At 32.4% G+C, this 18,385-nt stretch overlaps 6 protein-coding genes across 8 annotated transcripts; 3 read left to right on the top strand and 3 right to left on the bottom strand.

Annotated features, from left to right (window-relative positions):
• Nucleotides 1-147: 147 nt before the first annotated feature.
• On the top strand, nucleotides 148-2,339 carry LOC105194618 (elongin-B). The gene is made up of 3 exons (XM_011159625.3): nucleotides 148-368; nucleotides 454-547; nucleotides 1,033-2,339. Exons 1-3 carry the CDS (start codon nucleotides 366-368, stop codon nucleotides 1,287-1,289), a joined length of 354 nt encoding a protein of 117 aa, XP_011157927.1. The 5' UTR covers nucleotides 148-365; the 3' UTR covers nucleotides 1,290-2,339.
• Nucleotides 1,929-4,073, bottom strand: LOC105194619 (esterase OVCA2). The gene is made up of 5 exons (XM_011159627.3): nucleotides 3,788-4,073; nucleotides 3,535-3,700; nucleotides 3,250-3,444; nucleotides 3,036-3,176; nucleotides 1,929-2,494 (listed from the first exon to the last, which is right to left on the bottom strand). Exons 1-5 carry the CDS (start codon nucleotides 3,830-3,832, stop codon nucleotides 2,352-2,354), a joined length of 690 nt encoding a protein of 229 aa, XP_011157929.1. The 5' UTR covers nucleotides 3,833-4,073; the 3' UTR covers nucleotides 1,929-2,351.
• Nucleotides 4,074-4,187: 114 nt separating this feature from the next.
• On the bottom strand, nucleotides 4,188-6,109 carry LOC105194620 (cysteine and histidine-rich domain-containing protein). The gene is made up of 4 exons (XM_026139593.2): nucleotides 5,637-6,109; nucleotides 4,982-5,544; nucleotides 4,717-4,905; nucleotides 4,188-4,642 (listed from the first exon to the last, which is right to left on the bottom strand). The coding sequence occupies exons 1-4, from the start codon at nucleotides 5,713-5,715 to the stop codon at nucleotides 4,445-4,447; spliced, it is 1,029 nt and encodes a 342-aa protein (XP_025995378.1). The 5' UTR covers nucleotides 5,716-6,109; the 3' UTR covers nucleotides 4,188-4,444.
• A 153-nt stretch (nucleotides 6,110-6,262) lies between these two features.
• On the top strand, nucleotides 6,263-9,707 carry LOC105194621. Its single transcript, XM_011159629.3, has 6 exons — nucleotides 6,263-6,470; nucleotides 6,715-7,027; nucleotides 8,043-8,193; nucleotides 8,287-8,354; nucleotides 8,424-8,748; nucleotides 9,206-9,707. Exons 1-6 carry the CDS (start codon nucleotides 6,430-6,432, stop codon nucleotides 9,328-9,330), a joined length of 1,023 nt encoding a protein of 340 aa, XP_011157931.2. The 5' UTR covers nucleotides 6,263-6,429; the 3' UTR covers nucleotides 9,331-9,707.
• A 151-nt stretch (nucleotides 9,708-9,858) lies between these two features.
• LOC105194622 (protein zwilch homolog) lies at nucleotides 9,859-13,752 on the top strand. Of its 2 annotated transcripts, XM_011159630.3 has the most exons (12): nucleotides 9,859-11,021; nucleotides 11,094-11,166; nucleotides 11,243-11,375; nucleotides 11,503-11,746; nucleotides 11,825-11,977; nucleotides 12,044-12,196; nucleotides 12,276-12,477; nucleotides 12,543-12,622; nucleotides 12,706-12,941; nucleotides 13,039-13,266; nucleotides 13,392-13,510; nucleotides 13,617-13,752. In XM_011159630.3, exons 1-12 carry the CDS (start codon nucleotides 10,866-10,868, stop codon nucleotides 13,691-13,693), a joined length of 1,854 nt encoding a protein of 617 aa, XP_011157932.2. In that variant the 5' UTR covers nucleotides 9,859-10,865; the 3' UTR covers nucleotides 13,694-13,752. The 2 variants fall into 2 exon arrangements, with proteins under 2 accessions (XP_011157932.2, XP_025995369.2); XM_026139584.2 differs by having other exon boundaries at nucleotides 13,392-13,653.
• LOC105194623 (centaurin-gamma-1A) lies at nucleotides 13,305-18,359 on the bottom strand. 2 transcript variants are annotated; one of them, XM_039455858.1, is made up of 13 exons: nucleotides 17,963-18,359; nucleotides 17,550-17,782; nucleotides 17,334-17,475; nucleotides 17,110-17,241; nucleotides 16,860-17,014; nucleotides 16,634-16,776; nucleotides 16,361-16,556; nucleotides 16,182-16,284; nucleotides 15,418-15,642; nucleotides 15,218-15,335; nucleotides 14,901-15,113; nucleotides 14,653-14,797; nucleotides 13,305-14,570 (listed from the first exon to the last, which is right to left on the bottom strand). In XM_039455858.1, the coding sequence occupies exons 1-13, from the start codon at nucleotides 18,126-18,128 to the stop codon at nucleotides 14,394-14,396; spliced, it is 2,148 nt and encodes a 715-aa protein (XP_039311792.1). In that variant the 5' UTR covers nucleotides 18,129-18,359; the 3' UTR covers nucleotides 13,305-14,393. The 2 variants fall into 2 exon arrangements, with proteins under 2 accessions (XP_039311792.1, XP_011157933.1); XM_011159631.3 differs by having other exon boundaries at nucleotides 15,418-15,645; nucleotides 17,963-18,128.
• Nucleotides 18,360-18,385: the final 26 nt, after the last annotated feature.

Raw genomic sequence — 18,385 nt, 5'->3', positions numbered from 1 at the left:
CTTTATTTCAATTAAGTAGTAATTTTTATAACAGAACGACAACTGAATGTACAAAAGAGATAGAGATACAAGTTATGCTCTCCTTTTCATTTGATCCATTCTGTGTTTTTATTCAATCACACAAATCCGCAGTCGTGCGTGCCGCGCCGCGCGTGCGTGTGCGTGCGGAGGTGGCAGGGACGCAGGGACGCGCAAGCGTCGTAGAGTTTCATGGACTGAGGTTACTTTCATGCGGCCTGGTGGGTCCTGTGTACCCGAAGGTCTGCTGGTAAACATAAGAATTTGCGGCAAGATCCGTATCCTAGCGGCAATATATTAATCCTATCATTATATTAGAATATTAGGTGTATATAATTAGGCTCACTATGGTAAGAAGCTTCGAATTTTACGTCCACCAACACGATTCGGGTCGGCTTAACCTTCAAGTGCGCTCACGATTTTTCCTCGTTGCAGGATGTATTTTTAATGATCAGGCGAAAAAAATCAACGATATTTACCGACGCGAAGGATGATACCACGGTGCTCGAGTTGAAGAAGATGATTGAAGGTAGGGCACATATATCACGAAATATAGTTGTGATAACAGAGCTCCTTGACATGCCACTCGGTGATTCGCAATTAGATGATTATTACTTTAATAGAGTAATTTGCATACTAGTTTATTGAACAGGGATCAGATCCTAATTAGTAGTATATGTAAAATAAATTGTATTTATAGAAAAATGGCTTAATTTTATATATTGTTTGTGTCAAGTATACGACAATATAAGTCTGAATTTAATTTTGAATACTAATTAAAATTTTTATTATAAATGAAAAAAATTAAAGAAGCCAATCGGGATTTGAACTCGAGATCCTTTGTTCTCTCACTCTTACTACTAAGACTGTTACTCTATGAGACTTTACTGCTCTCGTAATTATTTGCTTATTGGGATCTAATCAATTTTACTATTTTAAATGTCCTATATCACAAAAAAAATAAAACCATTATTTTTAATAATGTAATTAACACATTTTTTCACTCTCTTACAGGTATATTGAAAATCCCACCTGTAAATCAACAGCTGTTTAACAAGGACAATCTTCTCATGTCGGACAACAAAACTTTACAAGATTATGGACTGACATCGTCAACTGCGAAAGCACAATGTCCTGCATTAGTTGGTTTAGCCGTGCGCCAACCTGATGGCCAGTTTGAACCTCTCGAAATGACACCGTTCTCACTACCGCCGGATCTCCCTGACGTTATGAAGTCCCAGGAAAACAATGGCCAAGAGCAGTCTCCTTGAAATGACGCGGACGATATTGCGTCAGTCGACGATGAAGTTTTGTGTTCTACGCAATTTAGTAATCGTCATGGCAGCTCTGGATGATAAAAAGGGCATAAAGAAAATCTTACGTACCACGTATGTGAATATTAGAGTGTGAATATTATATGATAACGAACGCCGTACGAATATTAGATATATGCAACTTTACACAAATATTCAGAGCTGCAAAATTTTTCAATGTTCAATTTTAAAGAGGATGCTATATAGTCACGCAATCTTCAGTCTCTTCTCTCGTAAGGACATGTGATGAGTACTAATTTGTACTTGATTATTAGACTGAAAGTGATAATAAAAGTAAAAAAATTCTGCTCACTATTGTGCATCAAACCAAATTTATATAGCTGTAAAAATTATTAACATAAGTGTTTTGTTATGGTCAAAATGCGAAATATAAATACCTCAGCTTACATTTAAGTTACAGGTATATAGCGTAATTATTTTAAAGTACTTTTCCTTTTAATGTCTTCAAATTGAATATCTCGTCCATCTGTGCTGCGTATTTCACTTACCTTATGTACATCCTTGTACCACACAAGGAAAATCAATTTAGATACAATGTTCTGTTAAATTTTTTATATAACATGTATAACTAGTGTGAATATTTAAATTACAAGTTTAATTGATAGTCACATTGTATGGGCATACAAAGCAAACTGGATCTGAGCTATTATACAATATGCAATCATAAATGTAAAATATAATGCTCTATAATTAATAATTTTTAGTTATATAATATTGTATCCTATTAATTATTGTCTAACTTATAACAGTTTTATAACTAATGACAAACACCATTAACTGTATGTTACATTAAGACTTGTAACAATCTATACACAAGTAATGTCATACCATGTGAAAGCAAACAAAAAATATGTACATGATTACGTATTTTACATTATTTAATAATTAAACAATTCTTCTGGCATCTGTTTATATTATTATTCATGTACACGTTTAAATTTCAATAGATTTGCATGCTGGACCAGCAGAATAAAATTCAATAATAAAACAAGACCATTGTTAACTACTTAAGTTCTTATATTTGCTAAGCATTTCCAATACAAAATCCCTATAAATATCTTTTTTACTGGGCACATAATGACCACCTTCGTGCCTTATCTCTTTCTTATTTGAGAAGAGACAACTGATCTGCTCTGCCATTACTACAACAAATAATAATTGCATTAGCATCGAATATAATTTTTATTTAATGAGTTTAATATTAAACCTATTGTCATATTAATATTAGACACAAAGATAAAAAGGCTTATACATCGGTATATAAAACTTTGTGCCTATTAATAATTTTTGTTGGTATGTGAATTTTTACTATCTCCACCTCACACATAAACTGCGCGCCGCATATTCGTTGGTCTTAAAACACATTCTTTACGTAAAGCCAGAATACATAATATTACAAATTAAATTGGCAAGCAATTTAATAATTCTGATGCTCATTATCTTCAAAAAATTAAAGAATTTGTTACAAAAAATGACACCTTAACTAGGATAAACCTCTTTTTACATTCTGTGCGAGTATATCTTTCCAACTCAACAATTTATGTGGCACGGAGTTCTCATGAACTAGAAGTTGTAAAAATTATTGTTAGACACCAAGATTCAATACTGGCTCTTTTATTTTTGTATTGCATTAATTCTGATTTATTATTGTAAAAAATATTAGATTATTCATCATATACTTACTTGTTGGAATAACTTGATCATTTTCTCCATAAATGTGCAAAGAAGGTATATCAATTTTTTCATCGTAATACTTTGCATGAGGTGCACACAGTGATTTAAACCCAGATATCATAATAGCAAAATCAAATTCAATTTGCAGCACTGCAAAAAGAGCAATTATATTAGAGCTATATATTTTTTACATATGTATTGATACATATTGTTTTATACTAACTTTTCTTTTGCTTCATAGCACATAGTATATAGACAAAAGCAGCTCCTTGTGAAAAACCCAGTATGCCATCGAAAGGACCTTGCTCTAAGAATACCTTTTCAATCAGAGCTAAACTGTCATCGAATCCTACACATAAATTGCTAGGTATTGTGGCTTTAAACACATGATCCTCTGTATTAAACCACCATCCATATCCTATAAATTTAATAGTAAAATGATTAGCATTCATTAAACAAGTATAGACAGACGAGAAATTTTGTGATATTACTGATATTTCTTTCATACCATTTTCATCTGTATCCTCTCGTCGACCGGTCCCAATTTGGGGCGGGACCTTATGCGGTGCTCGTACAAATGTAAAATCTATTTCCTTTTTAAATCCTTTTCTCAATGAACCTAATTTAGCGCTGAAGACCACGTCTGACTGCATATATCCATGAAGCGCTAGTATCTAATATAAGAGGAATATATTGTTTCTACAGTACGTGCATTAATTATTTTAAATTTTTATGTTAATACAATAAAAATAATTGTTTACCCTCAACTTCGACTTGGTAGTCAGCATCATGCGAATTTTAGTCATGTAGTCGACATGCGCCACACGCGGACTGATGCGGATATTACGGACACGCGCGTCTAATGTCAAAAAGGTTAGTATTTATTCATTGAACTATACATTAGAACACCCATATTCTAATATTTTATTCCAAATTAGTCTCTTTAAACTTAACTTTCCTTAACCCTTAAATATTTTTGTTACTTAATTTTTAAAATAGAATTGAAAATATATAGAATGTATTAAACACACGTTTATCATCACAAGTACAGCGTAACAAATTTTTTCATAAGGGAAATAAAAGAATCTATAAAATATCAATTTAAATTGTTTATTAATATTAGTTTTTCCTTTTCTTTAAAAAAGAGAACTGGAAAAAGTATTTAAATTTTATAAAAAATATATTTAACACTTCATATACACTCATAACTTTGACTTTTCTAAATTTGAATAAAAAGAATTAATATATTGTCATCGCACAAGAATATTGTAACAAAAATAATTAACAAATAATTTCTTATGAAAACGTCTTTTTTTTAAACTTAATCATTTGAATAAATCATTTAAAAAAGGCAAATTATTAGTGTCATCAAATTGTATTTAATTATGTATTCTTCAACAATTAAAGAATAGTAGTATTTAAAGGTCACTGAGATCCACAGCTTCAATTTGCGAATTGAGATTTGTAACATTTTCATTAGTCTCTCTTTTCAAGTTTCTTGGTTTGGCTTCCCTGGGAACATCCAACTTTGACCAGGAACCAGGCTCAGCCTTCTTTAATTTGATTTCTACTTTAGATGGCAGCATTTGAACACTACTTTGCTCGACATCAACAATCTAAAAGGAAAAAGATAACAGTTTAATTTCACTATTCACATATTTAAAACTATAACATTGAAATCAATACATACTTCTTTTAATTCTATATCAAGACAATAGCTTGAATTTTCTTCTACAAAAAATAAATCTATAGTCAGATGGACAGGATTTAACTTTATGGCAGACTGACTAGGCAGATATTTCTTTGCAAATATAGAAACAACTACATATGATCCAGTTTGATGCCAGTCCATCCTACATTGAGCCTTCTTTCCCATATTCTAAAACAGATTTTATATATATGTCAATGATCAAAAAGGTAAACCATTAAATGAGTTATGCATTTAAATGTTATACCTTGGATAGCCATAGGTGTCTGCCTTGTGTACAGCCTGGCTGATTCAGAAACGTGGAAAACTCTGTGGTCTTCTTCTGACAGCAGGACCAATATTTCATACCCTCGTGAAAGATAGGTGTACCAGGATGATAATTGCAAATCTCCTTGTCAGAGGCAACTCCCTCATAGGTCCCTTTGCAAGAACTATTTTTACAAGTTTGTCCTATCTGCACTACCCCTTCTGTCTGCTTGACATTTTCTAAAGCTGTCAGCCCTTTAATTTGTTCTAGTAAAGTGGGAGATATCGTCGGCGACAGCTTGAGCTGAGGTGCGTCGAAAGGAGGTCTCTGTATGGACGTTCCATTATTCAGAGGTCTCGTGACGATCTGTATCACCTCGTCAGCCTTGCATCTGTCAACCGGCGGTTTCTCCGGTTCTAAAGGTTTCTCATTCGAGTGCTTTGACTTTGTACAGCCCTTGATGTTCAAAAACTCGGTAAAGTCCGTACATTTCTTGTTGCAGCAAGACCATCCCTTGTACGCGTCGTGAAACACCGGCTGTCCCGGATGGTGAAGGCAATCATCTGCAAAAGAGCGGTAAGTGCGTTATCTCTTCTCGTACGTTCTGTTAATTTAATTTTAGAGAAAAACAATAGTTTGCACAAGTGCAACTTACCGTCCTTGTTGTCCTTCGGATCGAATTTCTTTCCACAGCCGCGATGGTAGCAGTGCAACAGATTTATCTCCTGTGACATCTCGAGAATATTCGTTTAACGCTAGAGTTATCAATCCCACCGAGAACTGAGACTGAAAACAGCTGAAAAGTGCCCAAGTGTCGCGAATGTCGCTCTCTCTCTCTCTCTCTTTCACGACGCCTCTCTCGGCTTTGTTTCTAGCACGTTCTATCCTTCTATCTCCAAGTAACCTTTCGAATAGCTCAATGAGCTCAGAATCCCGATATCGTAGCACCGAGTAATGTCAAACCGATTATCTCCCGCGTTGTCTTACGTTACGATCATTCAAGCATCAGGCAGCAAGAATTAATTATTTATAAAAGAGCTACGTTCGATAGTCTGATGTTACATATTTAAGATCATTTTAAATCTGGTCTTGAGACCGACGATCTTTGAATTTCATTTTTTTTTCGAGACACCCTGTATACGCGTAAAGGCATAACGCGTATGGTGCGTGAAGAATTCGCACTCATTCCCAATTCCCACTGCACGTCGCATTAGTTCGCGGTTTTGAGAACCAGGCGGCGCTTTGGCACAATCGTTCCTCTTTCTCTCCCCATTCCTCCCCTCGCCTTGCCATCCTCGATGTCATGTGGTCACATGTTTGATTTAAATGGTGATCGTTGTTACTTTAAATCCGTTACTGAATCATACTGAATTTCCGCGTGTCGTGGTGCATCGTGGTGTCGACTAACGTAATTTAGTAACTCGAGTGTACGTGAAACTCGAGTAAAGATGAAGAGAACTAAGCTCAGAGCTGAAAATACGTTGTCCCGGTAAGCGAAAATTGCACGTTCGTTTTGTTCTTGTTGAAAAGCATGACTGTTATAATAATTATCGTTTATTAGTTTATTATTCTTTTTTAACATCCGCACATGCTTATTGTTTGATCCTTATTTCTTTTTCTTATAAAAAGTTATTGGTTTATTTATCATTTTATGAGAATAGTAATTAACATAGAATCTACGTTATTTTTCACTCGCAATAATAATAGTAGTAACAGAAGTATACTTTTTTTAGTGGCTTAAAAAACTCCAGCACGCAGACTGATAATTTTGATAGTCAGATAGAGATTGCTAAATTGGAGGAGCAAATAAGATTACTGCAACTCGAGGTTAATGTTCTAAGAAGACACTCAGAATTAAACAAGCCTAATAATGTTGAAAATCATAGATCCGTTTCTTTGACTCCAAATGCAACGTCAAAAATTAATATGGAAAAAAAACTTTGTAATTGCAAAGGAAACTGTTCTTCACGCATCTGTGGCTGCGTGAAGAAGAATCACAGTTGCAATCCATCATGTAAATGCGATGGAAAACTGTGCCAAAATCAGGTAATGTTGTTAAATGTATAACGTTTTTGTTGTATGTGATGTGTTTTTATGCATGGTGATTGTCTTGGCAAAGCTACTCTCAATTGTTTGTCATTGCTTTTTGAGAGATGATGATCAATTAAAAATTGAATGTTGTTCTGGGTGAATTTGAACTCGGATCTTTGGCACAGAAAGCAGATGAGCAACTCTTATTCTACAATCATCATGCATAATAGGATGTTTTAAACAATATGTTTAAAACTGATTAAAACTTATTTAAAATAGTAAGCATTATTTTAAACAGTTTTAAACTATTGTCGATGACATTTAAAAAATAATACAAATCAAAGAAGAATAAAAATATTTAAATATTTCTGGCTTTATAGATGACCTTGTGTGTGGAAATTCTTTTTTGTTAGTATCATTTTCTCTCTTTCTATTCAACTTAACAACAAGGTTTTTTTTGTTTTAATTATATAGTGACAGAGACAGTGATAAAGATTCAATAGGCATAACAAGCAGTTGATATGAAACTTTTGACCTTGCAGTTAACACAAGATACTCATTATCTTCTAGTTTAATGCTGACGAAAAATTAGAATATTCAAGCTAGAGCAGATCAAAGCTATCAAATGTTCTTTTGTTTATTTAAAATATGCTTTTTTGTTTAAAACATGTGAAGAACAGTTTTTAAAAAATCATTTTGTTCAAAATTTATAATTTTTAGCAAACAAAAAAGAAAACCACATAAAACTTTACAAAAAATAATAATATGCCAATTGATAGAACGTAAAATTTTAAAAAGAATGGCATAATATAAAAAATAAATTTCCAAATTTGCCAAAAAGTTGTCCAAAATATAATTTTGGTTAAAATACATTTTGCAAGTATGCGCCTCATGTTTTTTTTTGTTATTTAAAGATACAAATAAAACAGAAAACATTGTTTTAAACAAAGCTTTATTTTTTAATGAAAAAAAAGTTTCTATCAATTATAATGTGTAATGTGTGATTTAAAAAAAATTTATTGTTTTACAGAAATCGGAAGATAAGCAAGAAAATAAAGAAAATATTAATGTAACTAATGTAACTCTTAGAAATCAAAGGAAAAAAAACGAAGATGTAAGAAATAGAAATAAGAGACTGATCAGTACAGATACGACAGACAACTACGAAATCTTTGAAGAAGGTAAATTTAGCGATATCTATTTTAGTTTTGATGGGAAGGATACTAATATTAAAAATGCATAAACAAATTTATTCAAAATCATTATTGATGTAGAACTCGAGATTAAGGAGCAGGACGAAAAAGAAGAGAATATTCCAAAGCAACAAGAATTAGCAGAACGGGTAAGTAAAAAAGAGAACTAATAGTATAAAAATTATAATTAATAATGCATTTTTTTAATATATATACAGGTATTTAAACCGAGACATCAATTATCACGAACACCACCAAAAAATCTTGAGAAATTACTTGAAAAATCGGGACATCATTTATCGCCACTAGCGAATCTTAAAAAACTTGAAGAACCAAGCTGTTCATTATCAGGAATAACAAAGAATCTTGAAAAACAATTTGAAAAACCGATATTTCAAGTAACCAATACTTCGCAAACATTATCAAGAAACCTTCAGGAACCATCTGAGAAACCAAGAAGTCAATTATTAAATGTCGAGAGTATTCCATCACATTCTAAATCGATTCAAGAAATGATGAATAAATCTCCTTTTGAATTTAAAGGTATACATTGATTTTTAAAAAATTAAATTAATAAAATACTATTCTTAAAACAATGTAAACGCAAGTTTAGAATTTTTTTATTTATTACTTTTTTGGTTTCTTTTTTAAATTTTATAGCAATTGTATATTATGTTTTTCTTAGTTTTTAATGTGCTAATGTTAAATCTTTATGATTATGATTTTATTAAGATTAAATTTGAAGTTAAAAAACTATTAAGAAGAAGGATAAATTATATTTCAGTTAGTTACATGTTTAAGTTCGTTAAATTTTTTAAATATTTGTTTATAAAATTTAAAAAATTTAAAAAATTTTGTTTAGAATAACGTCAGATATTTTTATAATTTAAAGATTGATTAAAAGAAATTTTAATAGAAAAAAATACAAAAAATTGTGTAAATACAACAAATATATAAAAAATTATTTTACAAACTACATGTTATGCAAAATGGATTTCAGATATTAAAGAAGAAACGGTTGAATGGCAAGAGCATACTGCGCAATTAATTGCTTGCCAAAAATGCAAAAGAACTTTTCTGCCTGATCGAATTAAGAAGCATGAAGCTTGTTGTAAAAAAATTTAAATATTGGTGAAACGACTTTTTTTAACTTTATGTTACTTTGCTTTTGATTTTATTTTTCTGATAATATATGGTACGCTAAATTTAGTATTATTTTAAATGGAATGAAATTATATACCTAATAAATATTGTAAATATTATAGATTGTTATAAGTTGATCGTTTTTCTAATATTTCTAGTTCTTTGTACAAAAATACATTTTATACTAATATTATTTAGAACGAATCGCATTTTAAACAAGAAATTATTTAATTTATAAGAAATATGTAAGTGTCATAGTGATATTAATATTTAACAGAAATACAGTTTTAGGAATATGCACTATATTGTAGATATGTAGATAATAAAATACCACACACATTGTGTGATAATAATAATAATAAAGACTGCTTTTTAATTGTATTTTTGATAGAATAAGATCTGTACTTTTAAATATAACTAAAAAATTATTTTACAAATGTTATGCATATTAGATTTCAGTTAAAAAAGAACAAGGTTGGGAAGAGCACACTGCGCAATTAATTTCTTGCAGAAAATGCAAAAAACTTTCCGATTCGATCCAGAAACATGAGACTTGCTGTAAAAAAAATTAAATATTGTAAAAACGAAAATTGTCTTTTCTTAACTTTACATATTATTTTGCGACTTTTAATTTTCATGACAATATATGATAATGTTAAATTTAGTGTTATTTCAAACGGACTGAAATTATATGTATTTGATAAGTATTATGGATTGTTGTAAGTTGACTGAGTTTGTAATTCTAGTTTGACTTTTGTTTACAAATCAATTAAATAGATTTAGTAGTCTTTCAGAATCGATTGTATTATATTGCATTATATTGTGCTATAAATAAAAATATATACATCTTCTTGATTGTTTTGTTAAAAGCATGGTGATTCCTCAGTGTGTTTCTATGGTGTTTTTTTTATTTTTTTAAAATAGTTTATAGAGATCTACGACAGCTACAATTTTATGGCTGATTCCGAACGGCCTATTTAAAAGACGAGATGCTCTCTAGTTTTTTTCCGAGAAATAGTGATCAAATAAAATCCGATGTTTTTGATCGGACTTGGACCCGGGCCTTTAAGACAAGAAGCAGACGCACAATTACACAATCGCAACAATATACAGAATATAATTGTAAAATGTCTAATGGTAGTTTTTTCTTTAATAAGTTCCTTTCTCTTAAATTAAGAACTGTTTCATTTTCAAAAGCTCTAAACTGAATTTATATCTTTGCAACTTTCAAGCTGTTCCATCCATCAGAATAAGTTTACAGTTTACTTTTGTGTTGAATTAAAAGAAAAGTGATAAAAATTGCTGAAACTTATCGACTGTGTTCAAATTTAAATACTTCTGGAACTTAAAATGGCGGCGGTTTTGTGACTCGGAGCAAGTTTCTTTGATCACATCGTCTCTTTGTAAAGCCTCGTCGATGACTTCGCAGATGCACCTGCACCATTTGTATTCCACTTTATCCCATTTAATTCAAATTCGAACGGTATCGGAAAGTCGAGAGCTAAAGAAGAAGAGAAATGGAAGAGAAAGAAGTCACATCTTGTAATAGAATGGAACGATATTGGAGTGATATCTTGCAACCACACGTTCGAGCCAGTAAAGTTAGATTATCGTACGTGGAGGAAATATTTCCGTCCCTCAAGAACAAGCCGTACATCATCCTTCACAAAAATGTAAGATGAAATAAAATAAGACTTTGCTTTGTTCCTTGCGGTCTTGCACAGTGACAGAGATGTTTATCACAGGTTCCTGGCATGCATGTGCAGCATCTCTCGGATCATAAGGAGAACGAGGGAAGTTTCGACGAATATTCATCGAGTAATGAAATGCATGTTTTAAACATTAAATATTACACTCCGTTGGAGATACACATAAACTCCAAAATGTTTTTTAGGACACGATGTCAGTGGTTCACCTTTGAAGTATTCATTCGGCACTGTGAACCTCGAGGATACTGTTCTCATAACGAGACAGAATTGGCGAAAAGAGGAAGAGTTGTATTTGCCACTGAGCAAAATGGATGCAATGTGCGTTAATAAAATTCGGTTTATTAAAAACTATTTCTTGTATACAGAATAAATAAGATAAAGGAATTAATAGCTAATAGGATTTGTCAAAATATATTTCTAATATTATGATTCTTTCTTTTTTCAGTAATAACGTGAATGTTTGTATGGAACACCTTAATACTATTACTTTTCCAATATTAGCTCTCTGCGATGGAAAGGATCATAAGCAGACCAGACTCATTGGCTTTGACATCTTTCAAGATGGTGTTATCGTGATGAATGCTTTTTCTACTGGTCTGACAAGTTTGGCTACAGTAAGAAATGAATGTCACAAAGTAGTACAGGAGCATCTCAAGCCATTTGCGCAAGAACAACATTGTTTAAACAATGTATGCAATATATGATATAATAAGAGTTTAATTATTTTAGTGTTGAAGATTTTTTTAATTGATTTTTGATGTATGTAGACCAAAGTATCAATGTTCAATGCTGTTGACTTGTTTGGAGTAAAACAAGAAACAATTGATTGGGATAAGACTGCCAAGAGTGATTTCGAAGGATGCATTAACGTCGAAATGCATTCAGACAGCTTGGATTCAAGGATGTCGAAAAATACTTTGGTATGCAAGCATAAAAAAATTACATGAGAATATCATATGAATTCTTGAATTTGTATATTTTTGTAGTTAGCTCAAATCAATGCTGGATGGAAGGATAGCTTGTTAAAAGAACTGAGGAGCCAGCTATTTTTATTAATCCAATATTTATCAGCAATAGACGAATGCAAAAAAAATATTGGACTGCAAAATCCAATAATATTCACAACGCCACATTCAAAAGTAGTAAAAAACTTCTATATTCTTTTCAAAATATCTATATATCATTATTTTTTATGTCTTGGATTATGTATGATTTTAGGAAAAGGACATTATAGATGAAAAATTGAATCTTTTGCTGAATGGAGATTTTAGTCTTCAAAAGTCTGAGAGCTATGTTAAGAAAAACAATCATATCAGTAAAGAGAATGCTGAATTTGACGCAAAGCTGCAGGAACGTGTACAAGATGTTTCCTTGAGACATGATATAGATTTTACCGATCTCTTATGGGAAATAATTTCAAGTGAGTAAAGTGTGTTGCTTATTTGTATACAGTGGTTAATTGTGTATTCTTTTCAACATGCACAGAGGCTTCAACGTATCCACAAATGGTAAACTGTCTTGAAACAGTTTTGAAGGAAATTCTTGAACATAAATTTACACCACAGGTAATTAATGGTGTTTTTCCACGGTTATAATTTTAAAAGATGTTAAATTTGTATAGAGGTGCACATTTTAACACATTTATTAGATTAATGACACGAATTCAACGAAATTTGCAAAATGCATTTCCAATCTGCATCATCAAGAAACGACGTCCCATTTATTAGTGGGAAGTGTACCATTGGAACTTGTCGTAGATATGGGATTTGAGAAGCTTACCCGAGATTATTTATATATCCTGAGAGGAGCGCGATTGATTGATCTACATGATTTTCGACAGAAACTGATTATGTCTTCCAGAATCTTTGACGCAGAGAATTATAGGTGATACAAAATATGAGAAACGTTCTATAAATTGAATAGATAAGGATTAATTGAATAGGATTAATATATATTATAATTATGACTTTATTATTTTCAGGAATAAATTGATTACCTTAGCGCAAATTCACATCAGTTTGGAATGCATGTTACTTGTTGAGGCGCATCTAGAATGTCCAATTGAAAGTTTGCATAGTCTGTTTGCTTACGCTTACAAAGAGTTCGTTTCGACACAATCTCCTTTACAGCATCATAATGAGCTTTGCAACCGAATTTTCACCTTGACGGCACCTCTACCTCATACGTTAGCTAATGAGTTGAACAAGATGTGCGTAAAGTTTAATGCTACAACAAAATTTTTAAAGATAATTTTCAAAAAAAAATTTTATTTGCGTGTGAAATAATACAAAACTGTAGTAAATACTATAAAACACACTGCGTATCTTATTTCAGGAATCCCTCTGTATTGAAAGCTTCTGTTTTGTCTCATTCTGCCGCATCAGAGCTAACGACTACAACCTATTATTACAGCAAAATTCCTATTTTTCCAACAAATATATATTCTACTTCTGGTAAAGCAAACAACAAATTCAAAAATATCAAATCGATAAAAAATAAGAAATTGTGCTATATAATAAAATTTAATTCTACTAACTTTATTTTATATATTTTTTTCAGATAATGAAAACGTACAAGAGGAAATGGTTTATAGTATAAACGCAATATCCAGAATGGTGAAGTTTAGGAAACTATAAGATACATTCCTGAATTTCAAAAAATGAATAAAAATTTCAGAATTGGTGTAATTTTTAATAAATAGGACATATAGGATACGTGATGTAATCGAACATTTAATTAATAATTAATAAAATAAAAAGTTATATATATATAAAAGCAATCTCATAAATCTTCAAATACAGTTACATGTATTAGATGTATAAATATAACTACATTTATGAGTGTTTGTACTCTCAGTCATTGACAATATACACTCGAGCATGCTATTAGTCATTTCTCCGTGATCGACACAAATCTTATTAAATTATTGTATTGCGATGTGTGTATGTATATATATATATATATATATATATATATATATATATATATTTTTTTTTTTTTAAAGAATTATTAATTAATGTACAAGAGTATATTGCATTTAAAATTCCTCATTCAATTCGAGATGAATTTCGTAATTGATATTAAAATGAGTGTCACACGTGATAAAAACTTTTTTTTACATGATATAAAATTAACGCTCTACTCGAATTAATCAATATTACAATTCGATTTCTTTCAATGTGCGGTTGTCTGGAATAAATATCATTTAAAAGCTTTTTTTTTCTTTCTCGTAAATCGCTAAACGAAGCATTGGTTTTTTTTATAATAAGTACACAGTTATCAACAACGTACTACGGAAAATGCAGGCAGGGTGATTAAGGCATATTTTTTTGAACTTTAATACTGAGATGTGTCGACGTCATCCATCCCGGAGACGCTGGCTTGTTCCAGTACTTCGAGTAGCTTTTGCATTTCCATTGAGTCCGACGAATTGTCAAGCGTTCTTTCCAGCGCTCGTACGTACGACATGCACGTCCGTCCTTCATGATCCAGATTCTGCGGATTCGCTTTATGCTGCAAAGTTTGCGATAATACAGCGTTATAGCTCAAGATCACGAGGTAATGCGTTTTAGATAACTAGAAAAGGACCACGCACCCATATTAAAAGTTGCGCCATTGCCAAATTCCCGGTTGCGCAGGCCAAATGTAACGGCGTTCGTAGATCCTCCGTGCTGACTGAAATATTGATGTCCTCGTAATTACAGCGCGCCAAACATAACGTAAACGCTCTCATGTCGCCTCTGTATTAGGAAATAATTAAGATTTACAAGATAGAAAAGATTGCGAAAATATACCCACACTTAACTGACATCGACATTCGATTAGATAAGCGGGATACCGTACCGGCAAACCGAATCGATGAGCAATTTTCCTAAAGAGATATTCGGATTGATCGGCGGCAGAAAGAGTTTATCCTCATACTTCCATCTGATCCACTGCTCCTTCTCTTCCCTAGACGAATCCGAGACAGGTTTTTGTTTTCCGTTTAAACAATATTCCCAAATACTGTTGGCTATATCGTTGCCGAGAGCCAGCATGACGCTTAGGTGACCTGCGCTAAAGCCGTCGTTAAAAATGCATCATTAAGCAATAAACATCGACGGGACAAATACGATTGAACGCGCGTTAATAACGCGCGTGAAACTTCGCGTCATACTTACGACCAGTCGTCCAAATCCAAGGATCGTACCTTAGATATGTGCGAACCTAAGTTTCTATGAATACCGGAGCATTCGATGCACACTAAAACGCCTAGATTAAGGCTGGCCCAATCAGGATCTGAAATAAAGATTTGTAATCATGAAAATGTGTATTCAAGTCGTTAGTCGCGCTGTAATTAAGAAAACAAAAATCCACTCACTCGGTGTACCACAGTCAACGCATGCATCATTCCCCGAAACTTTGTTCTTTATGCAGTGCATTTTGAAAGCGTCAGTTTCATTTTTCTTGTCGCCATCGCTATTTTGCAAGCTTGATAGTATTTGCTGTTCTATCGCAGCAATCCAGCTGTCCCTCTCCTCGGCATTGTTTGCCTCGAAATGCCAAGTTTTGTTCTCCAAAGAGATGATAGAAAATTCAAAACTATCTTCTGAAAAAAAAAAGGAATATTGAAAACAATTAAAATTATTTAATCACGTTGTAGGTTGAAAGTTAAAACGAGATTATTGATTGCATAACAAATTGTATAGAAATAATGACATCACGCGTCCTTAAAAATGCAAAATTAGAATCGTTTTTTGAAACAAATTCGTGGAATTCATAAATGTGCCTGGTTATTGAGCGCATTTAATCAAACAACATCGTCTGAGGAGAATCCAAATAAACCATCCAAAAACGACAAATAGAGATTAATTAGTGTTAGTCAAAAACTAAATCCGTGAAGATTTTATACTGTAATCACATCGTGCACGCATGTAACGCAAATCAAGTAGCTATTGTACACAAAGTAAGTAATCAAAATTAGTGATTCTTTAAAAGATGTAAAGTAATTGATTTCAAAGTGATTAGCTAAATCAATATCCAGCTTTCCTATTCAAAGTCCTAATTTCTAAGGCAAAATGATTCCAAAAAACAAACTGTTGCATCAATAAGTACAACATGCATATGGAATCTAAACTGCAGTACCTTGAGCATTGTACGACTTAGAACCTTTTGGCGTTTTACCAGGTACCTTCACAGTAACGTATTGCAAAAGTATTTCTTTGCCATTAGTATCGTTCATGTAATCCTGAAAATGTCTCCTTATAGTAAACATAAATGTGCAAAACAATAAAGTACACAGCTGTTATATAACTGCTAATTACATGTAGGCTCGAATGATACGTCAAACGACCATCCTCTAATAACGTGACATATTTCTTCTTCCACTCTTTCAACGACTTGCTGCTTCGTTTGAACAAATAACCTTGTTTCACTGGTATTTCTCTACCAACACCCATTTCGCCCATGTACTTCTCCTTTTTAGAAGGTGTAAATATATTCGATTTTCTTCTAAATTTTCTGAAAATTAAGAAAATATTATAATAGAACAATACAAAAAAATGTAGAAGAAAATTTAAAAAAATACATATTCAAACCTGATGGTTGTTGGTGTTAAAATTGACGAACGCAGTTCTCCATGTTGATTCTGTACGTTATGAAAATTATCGTTCAGCAGTGACGAGTCGTTTGAACTATTATGAATGGATCTGCAATCCTCATTTCCATCTTTTTCTGAAACCTGTCAAAAAATATTTTTCAAAGTTTGCACAATTTTTTATGATTTTTGTTCAAGAATTTGGAAAATTGATTCAAGCTACTTACTTTCAAGGAATTCGTAGTTTCTGTATCTTTGTTATGAGATTGCATATTTTTAGTAATAGCAGGGACTGCAAATTTAACGTCATTCTCTGTAGCATGTTGGCACACGTCGCATGAAAAATTCTTCACCGATATGTTCTGTATTATTTTTTGACACACTAAAATTTTTCTGTTGTTAGTTCAGACATTAAAACTAATTAAAAAAAAATTATTTATACGTCAAACATCTATTTATTTTCTCAAATATCCTTACCATCTTGAAATACTCTCTCAACATTTAAACCATAAATAGCACATGTCTCATAATAAGGGCATCTTAAATCACAAGCCAGTTTCCGTGGTCTGACATCTTTTATGACACGAGGATTGCTGTCATTAATTGAATCTGTAAAATTAATAAAAGGAGTATGTTTCAAGTGCATGAAAAAATGTCAATAAAAAAAAAAAATAAGATGGTAATGCTTGCAATATATGTACCTTGTACACCTACAAGTATTTTTGGTACTTCTGACATATTCCGAAAAGAACACATTCTATTGTAAAAACTGCAAACTATAGAGAAACTCTCTTCATTTTCTAAGCTGAATACAAGTAATAAAGCGTCTATCCAAGCTGAAAACTGAAAAGGATATTCATTATTTAATATAACAGGCATTGGCACACGGTATGAAACAAAGTGATTTTGTTGCGTACTTGAGCCTCTGGCACCCCACCCTCATCTCTAATCAAGAGAAGGTAACTTTGATCATTTATAAAGATTTCTTTCTTAAAACGACCACCTTCTGGTGATTCCTCGTGCATGAATGAACCAGTGAGATACCTGTGAACGAGAGCAGACTTCCCTGAATCTGAGGAACCAATGATTCCCAAGTGCAATTCAGGGACATCCCTCGCCAATGTCCATTCATGGCTGTTAACGAAGGAATCTAAATAAAAATGTAAATTTACATTAATACATACAGTGCAACCTTGTAACATGCAAAAAAACATAGATGTAGATATTTAATTATATATCATTGAAATTATTGTATATAAATATTAGAGTTACAGCAAATATCTTATACCATAAAATATATTTAAAAAATGTATAAAATTGTTAAGTGTACCCTCTATCGCCACAACATGCTCGCGAATTTGCTTAGCAATATGCGCGTCGGGCACGAGCTCAATCAGATCGTAAATGGCATATATCGACGGATGAACGCTCTCAAAACGTTGTATTTCCTGTCTGATAGCGAGAGAATGATCGTGTCCACTCTGGCCAGTTGTCATTTTTTCTTCTTCGACGTCCGATTTTCTTTGGCGACGATCTATCACATTAACGGCATAGCTTTGAAGTGCATCGCGCGTACGTCACCGAAGACAGGTAGGTTCTTGTGAGGTTCTGACGAAGTTGCCGCTGGTGCATGTAACATATGTCAAATTCCAATATTTATAAACATTATCGGTCGGGGGTCGAGGTCAGCGACGTTGGTTATGTGATATGTACATACATTCGCGATTACGGAGGCAAACGTGCAGTTCTCATG

The sequence above is a fragment of the Solenopsis invicta genome, chromosome 12, assembly GCF_016802725.1.
Source record: "Solenopsis invicta isolate M01_SB chromosome 12, UNIL_Sinv_3.0, whole genome shotgun sequence".
NCBI classification, from domain to species: domain Eukaryota; kingdom Metazoa; phylum Arthropoda; class Insecta; order Hymenoptera; family Formicidae; genus Solenopsis; species Solenopsis invicta.
The sequence above is the reverse complement of the archived record's forward strand: the minus strand, read 5'-3'. Positions and strand labels throughout refer to the sequence as shown.

Coding starts and splice junctions, on each gene's coding strand:
- LOC105194618 (XM_011159625.3), top strand. Junction 548..1,032: donor GTTGAAGAAGATGATTGAAG/GTAGGGCACATA, acceptor ACTCTCTTACAG/GTATATTGAAAATCCCACCT.
- LOC105194619 (XM_011159627.3), bottom strand. CDS start 3,832: ATGACTAAAATTCGCATGATGCTGACTACCAAGTCGAAGTTGAGG. Junction 3,177..3,249: donor TGCTATGAAGCAAAAGAAAA/GTTAGTATAAAA, acceptor CTCTTTTTGCAG/TGCTGCAAATTGAATTTGAT. Junction 2,495..3,035: donor TGATCAAGTTATTCCAACAA/GTAAGTATATGA, acceptor TATTTGTTGTAG/TAATGGCAGAGCAGATCAGT.
- LOC105194620 (XM_026139593.2), bottom strand. CDS start 5,715: ATGTCACAGGAGATAAATCTGTTGCACTGCTACCATCGCGGCTGTGGA. Junction 5,545..5,636: donor TCCGAAGGACAACAAGGACG/GTAAGTTGCACT, acceptor GCTCTTTTGCAG/ATGATTGCCTTCACCATCCG. Junction 4,906..4,981: donor GACACCTATGGCTATCCAAG/GTATAACATTTA, acceptor AATCTGTTTTAG/AATATGGGAAAGAAGGCTCA.
- LOC105194621 (XM_011159629.3), top strand. CDS start 6,430: ATGAAGAGAACTAAGCTCAGAGCTGAAAATACGTTGTCCCG. Junction 6,471..6,714: donor GCTGAAAATACGTTGTCCCG/GTAAGCGAAAAT, acceptor TACTTTTTTTAG/TGGCTTAAAAAACTCCAGCA. Junction 7,028..8,042: donor GAAAACTGTGCCAAAATCAG/GTAATGTTGTTA, acceptor ATTGTTTTACAG/AAATCGGAAGATAAGCAAGA.
- LOC105194622 (XM_026139584.2), top strand. CDS start 10,866: ATGGAAGAGAAAGAAGTCACATCTTGTAATAGAATGGAACGATATTGG. Junction 11,376..11,502: donor CTGAGCAAAATGGATGCAAT/GTGCGTTAATAA, acceptor TTCTTTTTTCAG/TAATAACGTGAATGTTTGTA. Junction 12,478..12,542: donor CTTATGGGAAATAATTTCAA/GTGAGTAAAGTG, acceptor CAACATGCACAG/AGGCTTCAACGTATCCACAA.
- LOC105194623 (XM_011159631.3), bottom strand. CDS start 18,128: ATGACAACTGGCCAGAGTGGACACGATCATTCTCTCGCTATCAGACAG. Junction 15,336..15,417: donor CGTTGACTGTGGTACACCGA/GTGAGTGGATTT, acceptor TCTTTATTTCAG/ATCCTGATTGGGCCAGCCTT. Junction 15,114..15,217: donor TTGGATTTGGACGACTGGTC/GTAAGTATGACG, acceptor CGACGGCTTTAG/CGCAGGTCACCTAAGCGTCA.